At 38.7% G+C, this 21,045-nt stretch overlaps 1 protein-coding gene across 1 annotated transcript in view; it reads right to left on the reverse strand.

The window, feature by feature from the left end:
* Positions 1–21,045, reverse strand: part of LOC122807612 (cytochrome b-c1 complex subunit 1, mitochondrial) — a 712,697-nt gene that overhangs the window by 133,851 nt on the left and 557,801 nt on the right. Inside the window, exon 12 of the mRNA XM_044078521.1 lies at positions 19,726–19,801. Within this exon, the coding sequence (XP_043934456.1) occupies positions 19,726–19,801 (76 nt within the window). The remainder of the gene's footprint in view (positions 1–19,725; positions 19,802–21,045) is intronic.

Raw genomic sequence — 21,045 nt, forward strand, 5'->3', positions numbered from 1 at the left:
AAAAGCCGAAGCTAAATAATTAAAAGACTGAGATAGCTGGTGTAGATATATGAACAGTTAAAAAAAAAAGCACGAAAGTATATATCACTATTCTACTGATACCTGTGTCTAACAAAAACAACAACCTCAAGACAATGAAAAATAGTTATAATTAATGCCTTAAATAGCAAAATGTATGAAAATGCCAATAGGTATGTCATATAGTAAATATTAATATGGACATGGTGTCTCAATATTATTAAATGACAAATATAGATATTCATAAAATATATACTAAATCCAACAAACGGAAATTAGTAAACGAAAAAGTTAGCCATGGTATAAAGATCCTGCTGATAAACTGGATATAACAGAACATACAACTTGCTCACAAGAAAATTGTAATGTGATAATATAGTAGCTCATGCAGGACCTAACAGGGCAGGCCGGATATTGACCATAGTATTTAGGCCAGGTGGTAAATGAGCTTTCAATCTTAAAATCCACCTGAGTTCAAATGTTTCCAAAGTATTCATATGGTCACCTCTTCTATTAGGATCTATTATTTGCAAGATCTGAAACACAAAACCGTGTTGAGGGTGAGTGCTGCAGTGCATAGCCAATGCATTGGTGGGACTATTTCTTCTTATATCATAAATATGATTGTATATCCGGTCTCTAAACCTTCGTGATGTCATACCCACGCAATAACTATTGCAATGGTTGCAAGTAGCTAAATAAACAACATTTCTAGTGTTACAAGTTGCATAAAAAGTAGGTTTTAAATTAAACTCAACATCTGAGACATTAAAATCTCCTTTCCTATTAATATATCTACAGAGTGAGCATTTTCCACAAGGAAAGGTACCTGTTTTCATTTGAGCCCTGATGTCAATAGGTACAATATCTAATTTCTCCTTACATAACAACCTTTTTAAATTCATACAGTTATTATATCTAAAGGCCGGTTTTTCCCCAAGTAGTCCTGAAAGTGTTAGATCTGATAGCAAAATTTTCCAATTCCCTTTCACAATACTGGTTAGGTGTTGCACGTCACTGGTGTATTTAATATCATATTCTATACTATGAATCATTTTCTTTTTATTCTGTGATTTAAATGACACTGTCTGAGGTATTGAACTCCCAAGTAAGGATTCTGTTACATCATTTATCAACTTTATGGGATATCCCCTATCCATAAAATATTTCTTCTGGGAGTTAATTAACTGTAGTGCATCTAATTCATCACTACATATCCTTAGTATCCTATTCATCTGATTCTTTACAATATTTTGAAAAATGTGACGTGGATGTAAGCTATCAAAATGGAGGACTCCATTCCTCCAGCAGGATTTCCTGTAAAGTGTAGTAGCTAATTCATTGTTGATTCTTTTCATAATAGTAATGTCTAAGAAATTAATACTTAGTTTAGAATATTCATAAGTAAATTTAAAAAAAGGTGTAGTAGTATTCATAAAATTAATAAAGTCATTCAGAGTATCAGCATCCCTAGTCCACAATAATAGAATGTCATCTACGAATCGTCTGTATAAGACCACGTTGTCAAACCTAGAATCATTAAAGATGTGTTCTTTTTCCCATTTGTAGACAACAAGGTTGGCATATGCGTTAGCACAGGGGGTGCCCATGGCCACCCCCCATGTTTGTGCATATACCGTATTATCATACAAGAAAATGTTATTATTTAAGACCAGGTCCAACATACAATAGATATTCATAGTCTCGGTGTTGTCCATTTTTAATTCTGTCATATGTGCTCTTACTGCATCTATACCGTAATCATTGGGGATACTGGTGAAAAGACTCTCTATGTCTAGCGTGACTAATAGAGTATCTGCTTTGATCTTATTTTTTACCACATCGGTCATCTAGTAGTTTATAGGAGTCATGTAGTATGGTGGGTACTTTCTTCACCAGTACTCCCAGTTTAGTTTGTATGTACAAAGATGCATTTTGTGTTACCCAATGGTCACCTGATACAATGGGACGCAATGGGGGTGGATATTTATCCTTATGTAACTTGGGCAAACCTTTGATTAAGGGTATCAAAGGAAAATCTATCATAAGGAAATCATAAAGGGATTTATCTATAGATCTTGTCATCAACAGATCATAAAAGGTGTCATATACATACTGCACTATTGATTTTACATCCGATTTCTCTATTATCTTATAGGCATTGTCATTATTCAACATATTTGACATTAACTGTTGGTAAAAGATTGCATCCATAGCAACAATCCCCCCTCCCTTATCTGCCGGTTTGAACACTAAACTTGTATCATTACAAAGGCCATGTAGCTCACATTTCTCTATTGCGCTTAAATTAACAAAGATGCTTTTTTTATCATGGCAGTCATAGTAATGGTAAAAATCCCGCTCACATGTTTTCATAAAGCATTCAATAGGTTGTGTTAGTGGAGGCATAAAGGTACGTTTCTTCCTACAAATAGAAGCATCTGAACCAACAAAGTGATTAGGTAAAGCATCCTTAAATAAAACCTTAAGGGATAGTTTTCTACAAAACATGCGTAAACCTATCAAAGTGTCAGATACAACACTATGTTTGGAAGGGATAAACGACAAACCCTTATTTAATACATGCTGTTCATTCGATGTGAATGTCCTTGTTGTTAAATTGAAAAACAGACCGTTCAAACTTTCATTTTCCTTCTTTGTTCCGGCGTTTCTCCCGATAGTTTCCTTTTTCCTCTTCCCCGGCTGTTGGAACGGGTGCGCACTGCCCCTTTGTAAGGGAGAGGAAAATTTAAAGGTATGGGCGCCATAAATCTATTGTTCAGACTAGTGGCTTTAGACTTAGCACCCAAAGTACTTTGATTAACTAATCCCTGCTGATTGCAGGCAAGGATGCAACAGGTGTATCGGACATATTAGGTTCTCCATTGATAGCATTTTCTGACAACAATCTAGTGTTAATCGAATCATTTAACACAGTCACCGTGTCATTATTAGAGGGGCATGGGGCTACTGATGCTTGTATGGAATGTGACTTATCTTTCAGGCTAGTTCTCGGCCAAACAAAAATGCGGCCGAGATGGAAATCTTCACAGTCACGCTTTAATTTTCTAGTTTTTATCTGCTCCAACTTGTTACTGTATAGAGCTAACTGTCTATTCATGGCTTGCACCTTTGAATTACAAAACTCAGTCTGATAATTAGTAGTAAGTGATTTATATTGTTCCTCTACCTTTGCAAGGAGCTCCGCTTCAATCGGTGTGAAATAATCCAGCAGCAGCTGGATATATCTGTTTCCAAAGTCAATGTTCAGCTGTTGCCATTGACGGAGTAATTCTGGATGGCTATCCTCGTAGGTCGGCATGCATAGAACCCTCATGCCGCGGGGGATAACCTTGAAATGTAGGCACGCTTGTAGATGTCTTCTCTGCCAGACGAGCCTATGCAGGCGATAAAGATCATTTTCCAGGTTTCTCAAGCTTCCAAAAAACTCATACAAATTCTCGCTAGTACTGGACGGACTAGTATGAGCATCACCATTAATGTCCATTCGCAATAGCGGATTCTCTTTCTGATAAAACAGACAGTTCCAGTTTTCATTAACCATTGTACTTACTGGATTGTAATCTAGTTCAATACTCTGCATATCCATCGTGTGAAGATCGGTCAAATACAAAAACAGGAATACCAATAGCAGAAGACAAAAAACGATCATCCAAAGGTTCCTTGCATCAAAGGTAGAAGAACGAGGCTTAAAAATTGCTTGAAACCACCACGAAGAAGAAAGTTTTTAGTCTTTTTATTAGTAAAAAACAAAAACGAGCGCTTTCACGCAATAAGATGCGCTTCATCAGGTTACAAATTTTACAAAGATTTCAGCTGCCTTTATAGTGAAAACATATTGTCAATTATTCAATCAATCAGCAAGTAAATCAGTGCACTGTTAAGATAATTCATCAAAATGACGCTGATATATTTGCATTCAGTAAAAAAGACTTAAATATACTATTTTAAAATACTTTCAATGTAAGTGACTCTCATAATTTAAAATCTCATAAATGTATAAAAGTCAATATCATATATTATGCCTATAATTAATACAATTAAACTACTACAGATAGTTCTTAAGGAAGTCATGCCCATATTTGGGAAGTAAATCATTCTGGATGCTTGTCATTGCACACCGCATTTTAAATTCAACAACAACAAAACGAAATACATGCTTTTCGTTTGTTATATCAATCATGGAGCTGGAAAAACCATATGGCATTACGACATTTTGAAACATAATATGTTTATAATCTCATTAAATAATCTCTCACCAAGGATGTGTATCAAATAATTAATTATGCTACAACCAAAATAAAAGCCTAAGCTAAAAGGCTAAAAAACTAACAAAAATTAAACTAAAAACTAAAGTAATTAATAAGTGCATAAAAGCACAAAAACTATTTTTCATTAATTCTTTCAAGCCCTATGGCTAAAAAAGATCATTAACTTTCTAAACAGCCCAAAGAATTCATTTAATTATAATTAGTGTCCTAAACAAACATCTATTTTAAAGGTGTTGTTAAAATATATTATATGTATAAAAGAAGATACATCAAATGAACACAAAATCTATATATAAAAAGATCCAGGATAATATCTATGGCAAAGCTGAAAATAACAAAATTAACCTTATAAATATTATAAGGTTATATATGACTGCGTGTATATATAAAAACTAATGATGTGTATTGTGTCTGTGAACAGCACAAACAGAGTATTACGTTTTAGGGAATCCTTATTCCATGACCTGTTATTGTAATTATTTTTCAACCTCAGAGCATAAAAACGTCCTATCCAATTTTTCTAATATCAATTACAGGGCCGTAGAAATCCATACGATACTGTAATATTTCTATGTATCACATATTAAAGACTCAAAGACATCCTTCCATTAAAAACCATATCAGGAAAAAATCAACTATATTTCGGCCAATAAAAGCCGAAGCTGAATAATTAAAAGACTGCGAAGAACTGACCCAGTGGCAGCCACCCTAGACGAGGCCTGTACAGCATCAAAACCACATTGCAAAGAATGCTTACCCACCTGTTCAGAAACATGCACTAAATCTTGCAACTCTTTACAATCAATACCTACTGCCAGAGCATCAACCTTAGACTTTAATTGTGAAAGGAGATAGTTCTGGTATTTCAACATGTGAAACTGGCAATTCAAAGCCCTCATAGCAAGAGTGGAAGAAGTATAAACTTTCTTTCCCCATCTATCCAAGGCCCTAGCCTCTTTGTCTGCAGGAACCGGATTCTTAACAACAGAAGCCTTAACACCTTTAGGCCCCTGACTAATAGTTTCTGGGTCAGCCCTAGGACTCTTAAAAAGATACTTATGAGCTTCAGGCACCCTGTAATACCTATCCGGCTTAACAGGAGCAGGAGGCAAAGAATCAGGATTAAGAGAAGCCTCTTTAAAAACATCTTCTACTACATCCAAAACAGGAGGTATAGCCAAAGGCCTATGCTGGGGTAAAAACAAAAATTCCCTAAGCCTTTTCCTGGAATCAGAGAAGTCCTGACCTTCCCACTTAAAATGCTCCCTCATGGAATGAAGAGATTCTGAAAAAGAAAAATCCTCAGGAGGAGAAGCAGAAGGAGTAGAATCATCCACATCAGAATCAGAATAAGGAGAGTACTCCTGCAAGTCTTCAGCCGAAGACTCTGAAACATCTGAAGCCTGCTCAAAACCCCCCAGCTCAGGCTCCAACCTAGGTCTCTTATCAGGAGGGCATAGAACCCTAATTAAAGTAATCAAATCTTCTGCCATTTTAAGCATATGCTTCTTGGGCACAGTACCTGAAGAGCTAGGTAACACCAACTGAAGCCAAACCTTGCCTGCCCCTGGGAGAAGCCTTTGAAACAGAAGGAGAGGGCCGAGCCACCCTAGGAAGGGAGGGGAGTATAGTAACCTGAGAAGCCCCCTCAGCCTGACCTGCCTCCTGAGAGGCCACATCTTGCAATAATAAGGTCTCACCCTGGGAACACAAAGAAACCTCCGGGGCTCCACCGACACCTCTAAAGAACCGGCGTCCGGTACAGACGGTTCTTCTAGCCTAGGTTTAACTGCCTTGTCCTTGCGCTTCTTCGAAGAAGCGGCCGGAGCATCCGGCGGCATTTTATAATTACACCGCTTCCCAAAGACTAACCTTGCACAATCCAACCTTCTCTTTATAGTGCGTTTATTAAATCTAGCACAAGAGCGACAGCCAACAACGCCGTGCTCAGGCCCTAAGCAAGGAATACACAAAGTATGATAATCTCTATGCGTATCTGTTTCCACAAGAAATGCAATTATTGACTTTTTCTGACATCCGGTAAATCACTGAGGCAAGAAAAACTAAAATATTCTAACGGGTACTTAGCCAACTTTGAACTCGGTCTGAAACTTGAAATCGAAAAATCTCAGAACGCCAACCGGCACTTGCAATGCTGCTTCTGCATCGGACCATGCGGCAAAAAAGACTGAGGATATGACGTCGGTCATGCGCATTTGTACCCTGACGTTCTGATGTCAGTCAAATGCGCCTTGACCGACGTCAGCCTTATACTTTGATATTCGGGCCGACCGAGGACAGCGGACTACCCAAGTGTAAGGACTGCAGCAATGTGAGATGAAGAACATCTATCTACTTGAGGAGTACCCCACTGGTCGACAATGTCCAGAAACGCATCACTGTGAAGCATCTGCTTGTGAGACTGTTCTAGACTTGCTCAGAGAATCTGCCACAATGTTCTGATCTGAGGGGAATGTAAACTGCCTGAAGGGTCACCAGATAATGGACAGCTAGATCACAAACCTGAAGAGCTAGTCTGCACAACAGATAAGATATTGCTCCCCCTGCTTGTTGATGTACCACATCACTGTGGTATTGTCTGTGGAAATTTGAAGGGCCCTGGAAGGAAGAAAAAATGAAAAATTGAACAGCCAGGAGAACAGCTGTCATCTCTCTCGTACTAATGTGGTCCCTTTTTTTTTTTTGTCAAATAGACCAAAGGCCATGCCCTTTCAGAGGACTGAAGCAGGCCCCCACCCCACACTGGAGGCATCTGCAAAGATTTCCTTAGGGGACTAGAGTTTGAAAAGGAAGCCCTGAGTTGAGGGACAACTGGTGGATTTAGCAGTGCACCTGCTCAGAGACATCTGCCGAGACAAACCAGAAATTACAGTTGTGTACATTTACCATACATGTAGATGTTCTAATGTATTCACTGTTGCAGTCATCACACTTGGGTTATCTGTCTGCAGGTAACCCTCAGTCGGTCCAAATACCAGTGTCTTGTGATTTCTGCGTCAGATGCTGTCGCCTCTTGCATGACGTCAGTTCGTCGGAGGTATAAAACATGCAGCAGATGCCATTACATCAGTTGTTCTTGCCCCAGATGTCAGGAGCTCCCAAAATAGGAAGCAATTACATGATGTGGAACACCTCCAGTAAAAAGCAAATACCGTTGCCATAAGATATAGCCAAAAAGAGGATAGGTAGAAAGTATAGAAAAGTCAGAGGGCTGGAGTGATGGTAACCAGGACTTCAACAGTGAATACACTTGAACATCTACATTTATGGTAAGTGTACACAACTGTACTATGTTCTTCATGTTTCACTGTTGCAGTCATCACACTTGGGTTGATTCCCAAAACTGAGGAAGGGTGGAGGCGGTCAAGAAGTAATAGGGCTGGTTAGCAGGCCTTGTAAGACTGCTGTGGCGAATCCAGCTCTGGACTTAGAAAAGATAGGCAAGTGGTAATGCTTGGTGAAGGTGTGTACAGAACTCCAGGTAGCAGCTTCCAGGATGTCCCTGGTAGGGACTCCCCTGAGAAATGCTGTAGAGGTTGAGGTAGCCCTAGTGGAATGAGTTCTGATCCCCTGTGGGGTAGGTTTTCCATGGTGTTTGTAGCAGAAATGGATGCAGTGTGCTATCCACTTCGAAATGATTTGCTTTGAAATGGCCTTGCCCTCTGCAAAGCTGACTAGCAGCTGGTCAGATTTTCTGAAAGGTTTAGTCCTGTCAAGGTAGAACCTGAGCTCTCTGTGCACATCCAAGGAGTGCAGGATCCTTTCCCCTTTATTCTGAGGATTAGGGAAAAAGGTCGGTAAATGGATGGGTTGGTTTAAAGCCACACTGGATACCACCTTGGGCATAAATGATGAGTTAGCCTGAGGGAAACCCTGCCAGCATGGAAATAATGAAGGTTCCACAGTCATTAGTGCCTGTAACTCAGACACACTTCTTGCTGAAGTGATGGCTAAAAGTAAGGCTGTTTTCAAAGAGAGGAATTTTAACTCTGCTGCAGCAGCAGGCTCAAAAGGGGGAAGTGTGAGCTTCTCTAGTACAAAGTTAAGGTCCCAGGCAGGAGTGGGAGCTCTCCTCGGGGGCCTTAAACTGTTAGTTCCCCTCAGGAACTGTTTGATGAGAGGGTGAGAAAAGAGAGGTGGCATAGTATTGTAATGAGCTGGGATGGCAGAGGCATGAATCTTAACTGATGAGAAGGATAGGCCTTTGTGGAGCAGCTCTGTTAGGTAATGTAGGATTTGAGGTAAGGTGGGCACGGCTGTGTCCTTTCCTTGAGACTGGCTCCAAGAATGATATCTTTTCCACTTCTCTGAGTAGGTTTTCCAAGTACTAGGCCTTCTGGCCTCAAGGATGATGTCCAGCACCTATTTTCTGAGGGTTGCTGGTGGTGTATTCTGGGGAAAACCCAGGCTGAAAGGTTCAGGGTTTGCAGCTATGGATACAAAATATGTCCCTCCTGCTGGGACAGCAGGGAGGGGGTCTGATGTAGGTGCCAGGGTGGCACTGCGGTCAGACTGTGTAGGAGTGGGTACCAGTGCTGGCGTGGCCAGCCTGGGGCAATAAGGATTGTCCTTGGTCTGTCTGGTTTGATCTTGAGTAGTACTTTGAGGGACAGAGGGGGAAAGGCATAAATTGAGAGGTTTTCCCATGTAAAGGATAAGGCATCCACCTTGCATGCTTGGCTGAGCATTTCTGGTGCAAAATTTGCTCAATTGAAGGTTTTGGGGAGAGGCAAAGAGGTTCACCTCTGGTGTCCCCCACCTGTGGATCAGAAGTTTGAATGAGTTGGGTTCCAGTTTCCGCTCGTGTGGGTCCAGTAGATTTCTGCTTAAGTCGTCTGCCAGTGAATTTTGTTTGCCTGGCAGGAATTGAGCTTGCAGATGCACTTGGTTGCTCAAGGCTGTGTTCCACAGGGCCATGGCTAACCTGTAGAGAGTAAGAATGAGTTCCCCCCTGCTTGTTTATGTACCACATAAATGTGGTGTTGTCTGTCTTTATCAGGAGTTGTCCTGGAAGGATAAGGTATTTTGAAGGCTGCCAGAACATTTTGTACAGCTAACATTTCTTTTTGATTGACATGCAGGGGAATTTGTTCTGGGCTCCATTTGCCTTGAATGCATTTGCCTGCCATGTGAGCTCCCCATGCATAGTCTGAGCTCCCCATGCATAGTCTGATGCGTCTGTTGTCAGGGTTTGGCCGGCGAGAGGTTGAGTGAAAGGAAGTCCCTTGTTGTGGTTGCATGCCTCTGCCCACCAAAGGAACTCTGTCCTTAGGAAAGGAATGATCGGAATCACTGTTTCCAGGTCCTGAGAATGTTGACACCAGAGACTTTTTAAACAACACTGAAGTTTCCTCATATGCAGTCTTGCATATGGAATTAGGAGAATGCATGAGGCCGTGAACTCTAGGGCTTGCAGTATTTTTCTTGCAGATAGCTTGGTTTGGGTGGCCAGTAGTTTGAAGTAATTTGGTGGCCAGTAGTTTGAAGTAATTTGTCAAACAAAAATGCTTTTCTAGAGTGAGGAATGCCATCTGGGAAGTTGCGTTCAAGCTTGCGCCCAGGAATACAACTTTTTGGCTAGGTACCAGACGTGATTTCTTTTCGTTGATGGTATACCCCAGAGAAGTTAGGAGTCTCTTTACAAATGTCAGGTACTGAAGTAGCAATTCCTGACTGTCCGCCTGAATCAGGCAATCGTCCAAGTATGGGTACATTTGAATGATTCTCTGCCTGCAGTATGCAATGGCTGGAGCCAGGTACTTTGTGAATACTCTGGGTGCAGTAGATAAGCCAAAGGGAAGTGCAGAGAACTGATGGTGCATAGAGCCTGCAAGATTCACTTATGGGGATGTGCAGATAAGCGTCTTTTAAGTCTGGGGTGACCAGCCAGGAGTCCATGGCTAGCATAGGCAGCAGCTGTTGGTGTGTAGGCATTTTGAACTTTGGTACCACCAGGAAGGTGTTCAGAATTGACAGATCCAGGATAGGGTACCAAGAGTTTTTTTTTACGGGCACCAGAAACAGTCTGGAGTAAAAACCCTGTCCCCTTTGCTCAGTTGGAACAGGTTGAATAGCCCTGATACTGGGAAGAGAAAGTACTTGCTTTTGGGCCTCTGCCCATTGGTTTGGAGGAAGGTCTGGTAATCCGCTTGGGGTTGGCAGTGAATGGAAGTAGAATATGTATCCCTGGGATACAATGTTTAAGACCCAATGGTCCTGGGTAATGTATTCTCAGCTTTTTGCATGCAGGGTGAGTTTTCCTGCCAAGGGAGCAAGTACTTGGGCATGGCTGGGAAGGATGCAGAAGAAGTTATTGTGAACTTTTTCTATAACATGGCAGCTTACCACTCCCTGTTTTTGAGGTGGGAACACTCCATTGCTTAGATCTGTGCATACCCTGAGGCTGTAGTCTTTGTGGTCTGTTGACCCTAGGTTTGGACTGAGAGGGACTGGAAAGGACCGGTTTTTCGAAGGCCAATGCCTACTGAATCTAGATGGCTGTACGTGTAAGAAATCTTTAACAGTTTGCATAGATTTAGCTTTTTCCTCCATCGTTTTAAGAACAACTTCTGCTTTTGTGCCAAACAAACATTCTTGATGTACTGGAGCATCTAGTAATTTTGCTTTGACATGGTCTGGCAAGATTTGTTCCTTCAGCCAAACATGCCTTCTCAGAACAGACCCAGTGACCGCAGCCCTGCAAGATGCTTCTAAGGCATCAAAACAGACCCAGTGACCGCAGCCCTGCAAGATGCTTCTAAGGCATCAAAACCACACTGCAAAGCATGTTTACCAACTTGGTTTGCAGAATGCATTAACTCTTATAAATCTTTATTTTCTGCAGAATCAGGAATCAACAACATTTTTTGTTTAATTAGTTTCATAATATGCTGCTGGTACTTCAACATGTGAAACTAGCAATTTAAAGCCCTGACGGCAAGAGTTGAAGAGGTATATACCTTCTTACCCCATCTGTCTAAAGCCCTAGAATCCCTGTCCGAAGGGGTAGGGTTTTTGGTTGTAGTAGCCTTAATACCTTTAGGGCCCTGGGAAATGGTCTCTGGATCCGCAGCAGGATTTGTAAAGAGAAATTTGTGAGTCAGGTACTCTGTAGTACCCGTCAGGCTTTCTAGGAGTTGGAGGTAAAGTATAAGGGTAAGACTTGATTCCATGAAGACATCATAGACAATATCCAGGACGGGGTATAGCTAGAGGCCTATGCTGAGGCAAGTCTAAAAATTCCCCAAGTCTCTTTTTTGACTGAGGGTAGTCCTGGCATCCCCAGCGGAAATGCTCTCTTAGGGTATGCAAGGTTTCACCGAAAGAAAGGTCCTCTGGAGGGGAGGCAGAGGGAATAGATTCCTCTGCATCTGAATCCTCATAGGTGGATAAGGGTGTATCCTGGTAATCAGAGGGGTCACAGTCATCGGACTTATGGTCTGTAGAATCGGAAGGAAAATCAGTTCTTTGTCTTTTAGAGGGGGAAGGCTGGCTTCCTCTAAGTAATAAGGTCTTCAGCTATTCTAAGCATTTGTTTTTTTTTCCTCAATTTTTATTTTTATTTTTACATTAATAAATGTCACAAATAAAAACCATCTTACAACATGACCGTGTGCATATATATATATATATATATATATATATATATACATACATACATACATACACACACACACATATTATATATATATATATATATATATATATATATATATATATATACACACACACACACACACACACATACACACACATATATATATATATACATACATATATATATATATATATATATATATACACACATACATACACACATATATACATACATACACACATATACATATGTTATACATTGATGTCAAATACCACAGGATATAGGTCATACAACATATCTATTTACACTATGTACATAGATGCTTTCATTGTTAATTCCACAGTTATATAGACAGTATATACATTCGTAATATCCAAGTTATTATTTAATATCTGAACTTGTATGTTTTCTTTGGTTCCATTACAGTGTATTTCTAAGTTGGTGTGTGATGAATTATGCTAATATGATGTTAAAGGTGTGTTCCCAAATTTTTTCATGTTTTTGTTTCTTTTATCTATTACTATTTTATGAGCTAAAAGGTGTTGTATACCTACTTGTTTAAAACACTCCCAAGAGATATTTATCGTATCTAGCCATTTAAAAGCTATATACAGTTTCATTAGTAGGAAAATTGTTAAAAGTGTATTTGCTTGTTTTCTTTGGATGTTGGGTGAGAGAAGGTGTAACCCAAGTTAATGTTGATGTTTGATAACCCATTTTATGCAATTGTACCTTGAGAGAGTTCCAGAGTTTATAGACACATTTACAGCTCCAAAATACATGGATTAAGTCAGCTATCTGGTCCTTACAGTGTGGGCAGAAAGGTGATTTTGATGTGTTAAATTTGTGTAGGATTGCAGGTGTAAAATAAGCATTATTATTGATCATGAGCTGAGTGTATGCTAACTTTTTGAGGGGTAGAATCTTCAGTGTTAGATTGATTGCCTGGCTTATTTGCTGATCATCTATGGATGGTTTAATTTTTCTCCAGTAGTTAAAGAGGAGGTCCTTCTGGTATTTAATTTCATTTATCATTTTATATGAATTGGTAATCGTTTTCTTTGTTGTGATAATAGTTTTAGTTTCTATGTCACTATTGGTCATAGTAATATTTTGGAGATAACCTGGAACACAGTTCTTTGATTTGTCTTAGGATTATTATGTGTGATTTAGGGAGTTTTAAGTTGGTCCTCATTTCTTGTATTGAGCAGTTAAGGTAGGGATAGACATCTTGGATTGTTTTCTTTTAGTCTGGGGAAAAGGGACTATGTTCAGCATCTTATTGTTTATTTTTGAATTTGGGTTTTTATGAAAGGGTTGCAGTATTGTCATGGCATGTCTAAGGTTCAAGAATTGAAAGAGTTTTTGCGCTAGGTTGATAGAATGTTTTAAGGGCTCTATAATGTTATAAGTTTGTATTTCTTTCTGCTTCAGGAATGGAAGTGCTTTGGGATTGAAACCTAGAGCTGTAATATATCTATAATATATTGTCACCCAGAGAGGAGACCAATTTTCCATTGACTGGTTATGTTCAGCTATTCTCAATATTCTGTTAGTGTTAATGATCGAGTAGTACATTTTAAAATCTGGTAGATTTAGTCCTCCTTTGCTTTTGGGGAGTGTTAATTTTGGATAGGAGATTCTGTTTTTTTTGGGTTCCCATATAACTTTTGCTAGGAAGGTATGAATTTGTTTGAAGAATTTATGTATTGTTGTCTGTGATGTCATGAATATATACATTAATCTAGGTAAAAATGTTCATTTTGATTATTGATACTTTGGCCAAGAATGGTAGTTTTAGGTTGTTCCATCTTTTGCAGTCTTGCATTATATTTTACCATTTAAGGTTTACATTGTGTTGTTAGAAGTCTTTGTTACTCTGGAAAAAAGGTGATTCCCAGGTATTTAGTTTCTTCTTTAATTTTTATTGTGTTTAACAATGGTATTAGTGAGATGAGTTTGGGTGTTTTTAGGGGGAAAATATTAGTTTTAAGGTTTAGTTTGTAGTTAGACATAGTCGAGAAATGTTCAATTGCAGCTATTATTTTGTTTATCTGAATTTGGTGTAGTGCAGTATATGTTCAGATCATCTGCAAATGCAGTGAGGTATATTTTGAAGTTGTGTATTGATGGAGGATTGTGATATGTATTTTGTTTAATGTATAGAAAGAGTGGTTCTAGGTATAGGTCAAACAGGAAGAGTGATAGTGGGCATCCTTGTCTTGTTCCATTTTTTATTACGATCCTATTTGACCAAGTTTTATTTATATACAGAGATGTGTATGGGTTGCTATAGAGAGTTTGGATGATCTGAATAAAGTTATTGGGTATATTAAAGTAGGGTAGTGTTTGGAGTAAGAATTCTAGATTAACCCTATCAAATGCCTTGTGGGCATCCACTACCATTGTGTAGATGTTGATATTGTATCGGTTAGCGTAGGATATTAGTGCATCTAATGTTAAATGTATTGTCACTAGTCTGTCTATGCGGTGTAAAACCGGATTGTTCTGGGGAGAGGATTTTTTTCTATCCGATTTTTCATTCTATTTGCAAGTATAGAGGTAAATATTTTAGTATCTATATTTAAGAGGGAGATGGGTCTGTAGCTGTCGGGGTTTTTGGGGTCTGTGTGTTCTTTTAATATAAATATAGTTTTAGAGGCATTAAAGTGGATATCATTTATTTTATAGTTTATGTAATTCAGTGTATAGTATAGTAGTTTGGCTATCAAGGGGGAAAATGCTTTGTAAAATTCTGATGCGAGTCCATCCGGACCCGGAGCCTTATGCACTTTTAAGTGTTTGATTGTTGTAATAATTTCACTGATGGATATCGGCTCAGTTAGTTTTTTTTGTTGGTCTAAATTGAGTTTAGGGAATTTCAGTTTTTGAAGAAAGTGTTCCATCTTCCTTTGAGGTTTGTAGTATTTGTGCTCCATATATTTGAGAGTATATTTGTTTAAATGTTTTAATAATGTCTTCATTTTTTGTGCAGTTTTTGTCTCTGTAGTTTATTTCTAATATATTGGAGGCATTTTTGTGTTGGCAGATAATTCTGGCCAGAGCTCTAGATGGTATTTGAGCTTCTTCTGCGTAAGTGGCTAACATTCTGGCTTCATAGAAAGATAGGTTCCTGGTTTCTAACATATATAGATCCCTTTGCAGTTTTAAAAGTTCTGCTTCTGTTTGGTTCTTAGGGTTATTTATTAGTTCTTTTTCAAGATGCTTTATTTTCCCTTTCAGTATATGCTCCTCTTTCAGTTGTATTTTTTATAGTATGCTGCTTTTTTGATAAACAATCCTCTGATTTGTGCTTTGGTTGCAGCCCATTCTGTCAGTTGGTACTTGGGAGTTAGTGATATTTGTAAGAGCTATTTTTAGTATTGCTTCTGTTTCTTTTATTACATCCATTTTGGAAAGTAAATTAGGGTTTAATGACCAATTATGACCCCTATTCTCTAAATATATCTTTTTATCCCAGTTAATGTTCAGTGTGATTTTGGAGTGATCTGAAAAGAACCTGGTATGTATAGTTATTGTTGGGTCCATGTTAATGAATATGTCAGAGATTAAAAAGAAGTATATCCTTGACCACATTTTGTGGCATTGCGAATAGAATGCGAATTTCCCTGTTTTATCTGCACTGTTCCCATGTTTAAAAGGGTCATATAGTTTGAAATCTTGTTTGAGTTCATTAAGGGCTAATGTGGCTTGTTTATTATGTGATTTGGTCAGATTAGATTTATCCTTTTCTGGGTTTTGATATGTATTCCAGTCACCTCCAATCACTAGGTAGTGATCTTTAAATTGGTTTAAGGTTGGGTATAATGACATAAAAAAGTGTTGTTGGTTATTACAGGGTGCGTAAACATTAAGTACCATTATAGGTTTTGGTATTGTAGGACTATTAAATGTTACATAGCACCATCTTCCCTCCTTGTCAGCTTTGGTTTTAAGTATTTTTTCCTTAAATTGGTTTTTAATTATTATGGCAGCCCCAGCACTGTTTGTTTTCCCCTCTGAAGCTATGATTTGACTTATCCATTTCTTTCTGCTAATTTCTGCCCATTGATCTGCAGTCAAGTGCGTTTCTTGTATTAGTATGAGGTTGGCTGTGGTTTTTAATGTAAGGTGTAAGAATAGTTTTCTTTTCTTCTTGTTTTGGAGCCCATTAACATTCCATGATTCTATTTCCCACATTTATTTATTAGGTGTATTCCTTAGATATGCCATGTATATTAGTTTTGTTTGTTTTGTATGTGTTACTGTGTGATGGTTTAGGAAAGCATCTATTTATCCCAGTCCCTACACTGTGCCTAACCACTATATCCCTGGACCAGGAATAATCAGGGGGGCAGGATGAAGGTTCATTATATGGTTTACCTTTATATCTAATCTTGGAATGTGTTTTCTTTTTAGATATAGATTTACTCCTAGTATCCCCCCTGTGTTACTACAAACAATGTGGACAAAGCTGAACAAACTAGTTCCCTCAACAAACACTGCTACTTAATATCCCTAGCCTCTTCCAACATATTATTTATACAGTGATGGTATTGCATTTAAGGTACAGCATGTACTGTTTTTGTCTTGTGACTAATTCTTTCTAATAGTATTTTTAAAACAGCATATTAATATACATTCCTCAGTAAATTATAGCAATATGTGTACCATAGTAATATTGTTAATCAATCTGGTCATTTTTACATTTTTCTCTCATTTGACTTCTTTTTCTTCCCCTTTACTTATTCAGGTTTTGGCCTTCTTTGGTGCCTATAGTGATGTTTTTCCACATCAATCTGTGTGGGTTATAAAATATATACTTGGCACCTATTTAACAGAAGTAGGAAGTATAGAGAGACAAAAAAAAAAAAAAAAAAGAAAAACGGCTTAGCCAAACAGTCCTTCTGCTATAGTTGACATATTAAGGCTATATTTACATTATCCCAGGATTGTTGGGTTATTTTACGAATTTCCTGAGATTACTTCTCTCCAGGATCCTTTAACACATTTCTAGTATTTACATAAAACATTTAACAATTTTTTTCCCTTTTTTCCCCAATATTAATCTATGAGCTAGCATAATTCTGACAGTTTATTTCTTGCCCATTATTTAAGGCTGGAGTTTCATTCACCTACACAGTACTGGGTGTACTGTTTTAGTGAATGGTTCAGTTCAACAGTACCTTATTTCTTCAAGGTTTTGCTTGCAGGTTGGTTGACATCTATGGTGCAGCTTTCTTCTTTTAGCTGGTGCAGATCAATTTTCATTTTGCAGGCAGTAAAATCCTTTGGAGCTTGCTGAAATCCATTTTGTCTGACTGTTCTTAATGAAGCCATCAAAAGCCTACAGGGACTGAATTTGCAAGCCAATATCACAGATGAGAACTTCCTTCCTATATTCGTGCATCGGAAACCGCAGTTCATTTTTGGTTCCCACCCAGGCTGTACTTCCCTTTCCTGTGTTCCTCATGGTTCACATCAATGACCCAAGGGCCTAGACAGCAAGGGGAAGATTTCAGAGTTAGATCCCAGCTAGAGTGCTCATGAATGGGGTCGTTTTTTCATCCAAGGGACCTTTATCTTTTTTTTGTGGATTTATTTCACTTCTGAAGGTGGAATTTGCTTGAAAACAGCCAGGAATGTCTCTTTTGCCTCTTTGGGGTTAGCAACCATGTATGTAACCTCTTTGATGTAAAAGATTAACAGATTTGGATATTTCATCTGGAATTTGATTTTTTTCCTATTAGGAACCTGCAGTATGGAGATAGTAGTCGTCTTGCTTGTCTTATTTGTATTGGGAGGTCTTGAGCAAAGGAGATTTTATTATTATTCCAGGTGAGTGTGCCTTTTTTTCTTTGCTGCCAGTATGATTTTATTTACATCTTGGTAGTTTAATATTTTAATATAGACAGGTCTTGGTTTCAGTGATGTTTGCATTTCCCTCAGGGCTCTGTGGGCACTCTCTATTGTTATTTGCTGCATTTCTTAAGATTACTCTAGGAGGGAATTTATTATTTGCTTGATTGTTGGTATTAGATTGTTATGAAGTACAGTTTCAGGTATTCCTCTGATGATGATATTGTTCCTTCGAGATCTTGCTTCCAGGTCTGTTAATTTTGCTTGTAAGTTTTGTATTTCTTTGTCATGGGCATCAGTTTTTTGAGAAATAGAGTATTTTTATTTCATTTTCTATTATTTTGGGCTCAGATTTTTCCATTCTGGATATTATTTGGCTGAATGAGTCACCAAAGGTTTGAAATTGCAATAAGTCCTTTAATGCTTGCTGGATATGTAATAAGGCAGATTTTATGTCTTCCAGATTAGCTGGCTGGTCTGTCTTGGATTTATTTGTATTTTTAGAGTTGTCAGTTTGTTTAGTTGTCTTTTGTCTTTTTGAAGTTGTGTCTTTCTCAGGTGAGGCTAGTACTAAGAATTTGGTCTTAGTTGTTGTTGTTTCCATATTATTTTCCTCTTTTGACATCTTGCTGTATAGTGTTTTACCAATCTTGCAGTCAGATGCAGGGCCTTAGTAGCACATTGCTTAAGCTGTTATTCAGAAATCTTAGTTAATCCTGCTGTTTTCTGAGCTGAATCTGTCACTTTTTCTTCTTTTGTTTGCTGGATGATATTAGCAGTAAATATCTACAGTTATTTCTGTATTAATTCTGCATTGCCTTCTGGGTTTGTTTTAATCCAGGGTATATCAAGACCTAGGTGATAGCAGTGCTCGCAGAACAGCGTCCATTTTGAACTCCTAAGCATTTGTTTTTGAGGCATGGGAGCTTAAGAATGAGCTTTGGTCGTCAGTTTCCTAAGCGTAGTGCAAACTCGGCCTGAGAAATTCGGTGGTTTTAGGCAAAAATTAAGTAGTCTGTTTAATACGAACATTGGAAGGCCTGAATACACCCTCAGAAGCCGGTGCCTGCACAGCGGTTCTGGACCCATCCAAGGTAGAGACATCCACAGGTTCCACAGTCGAAGAAGCATCTCGCAGCACACCAGACTCCAAATGGATCTCAGTAGAGGCCTGCGAATCTGTAAAAGTGGGTATCAGGGGCTGCGAAAGCGCCTCACTGAGTATCAGCAGACTGGTGACTAGCTTAACGGAAGCATAGTCAGCAATTTTGGACCTATGCAGTCTGTCTCTCTCTTTATCCTTACGTTTTTTCGGAAGATTGGTAGTCAGATGGCTTAACAAAGCCACTTCAGAATATGGAGAACGAGAGCGAAAGAATTTAGCGACAAAGATAGCCAGACGACGAATAGTTCGGGCGTTGAACAAGGCACAAAACCGACAGCAAGGAACGTCATGGTCTGGGCCTAAACAGGTAACACTGTAAGAATGAAAATCTCGGTGAGGTATTTGCTTTCCCCAGGCAAGACAATTGTTAACTTTTTCTGACATTGGTTAGAGCTAGAAAAAATTATCCCAAACGGGGTACTTAGCTTTAGAAGTCTTCAGGTCCGAAACGCGGAAAACGAAAATTTCAGGTAGCGGCCGACCGGCACTTGAGAACTGCTTCTGCTTTGGGCTCCCGCATGGCAAGAAAAGCTGATTTAATGGCATCGACTGCATGTTTTATATCCCTGATGACCTCACATCATGGAAGAGACGACAGCATCCGAAGCAGAAATCCCAAGACTCTGGTATTCGGGCCAACTAGGGGCTACCTGCAGGCAGATAACCCAAGTGTGATGACTGCAACAGTGAAACACGAAGAACATCAGATTACATACTGGTACCACAAAAACATGAACTTGGATACAAATCCCCAACTCAAAAACATTACTTACCTACTGCAGCTACTGCAGGACATTTGTCGTAGATGTACTTGGTGCAGACCTCACGTACTCTGCGGGCATCTACAGCCTAATTTGAATACAGACGAGAGACAAAGGCAATATTAATATTCACACTTTTAACACAATCCTTCCTGTTACAATGCAAAATCTGTACCTACATGCTTTTACTTAAGCTCACCAGAATCCACTGGTTTTATAAGACAGCCTCTTTTAATGTGCTGCTTTAATATTTTCTTTAATCACCAGCAACAACACAGAAAGACCCAACAGTACAAATGCAGGGCCATTCATCTACATCTCTGGTGGCCCACACACTACATAGTCAGACAAAGAAGTGTGTGGTTAGAATAAGTGGTTACAAGCCAGAGGTATAGACAAAAGAACTAAAGGCAGCATGAACACAACATCAGGCTTCAAGTGCATGCACAGCAGTCTGGGGATATCAGACCATATAAAGTGTGATTCACCAAGTGATCAAATCCACTACTCCAGGCTAGTGTCAGCCAATACCAGAAAACTATTAAAACCATATCCTCCTTAAAAGGAGGTGCCATTTGGTGCACCGGTGCACTAATACAGCTGTAAACAAGGTATAAATGGGCCTTGTGATTCTGGACAACACAAAATTACTAGAAAGGCAAAAGTATCAGGAACAGCAAATAGTAACTTAGTGCACTGGGTTAAGTGATGTTAAAGATGCCAGAGCTGTCATTGCTTTCTTTAAGCCTCCTCATTTGAAGTGTAGAAGAATAAGTAGAGTGCCCCTGCTTCACCATAGAAAAAGCAATTTGTGCCTATCAGGCTTAATCAGTTAACCTATGAATAAAATGAAAATGTAAAAGCATCCAATGCTTAGAATTAGGCAAGTTTAATTCCAAATTAGGTTTTACATTAAATGCTTACTGAAACAAGTTCATACCCATAGTTGGTAAACATTTTCTGCTTCACAAAGAAGCAAGTACATTGGATTCAAAAGCAACTACAGAACTAGTTCAGAGCAACATATACACATATTAGCAGCTTTACCAATGGGTCTGGGTATGCTGCACTGTATGTATATATATATATATATATATATATATATATATATATATATATATATATATATATATATATAAAAGCACATAACAGATAAAGCAGCACAAACTGAAACCAGTTACTTATATCAGTATCTAGTTAGTAAGGCTTAACAAACCAGAAGACAATTTTTTTTCCAGATCATCAATGCTTATAAGCTGTAAAGTACAGTTGTGTAAGCACACTTACCAGAATAGAATGCTCAAATGAGCACTACTGCAGTGCCTTGGCTAT

The sequence above is a fragment of the Protopterus annectens genome, chromosome 7.part1 (genome assembly GCF_019279795.1).
Source record: "Protopterus annectens isolate FY-2018-M chromosome 7.part1, PAN1.0, whole genome shotgun sequence".
NCBI classification, from domain to species: Eukaryota; Metazoa; Chordata; order Ceratodontiformes; family Protopteridae; genus Protopterus; species Protopterus annectens.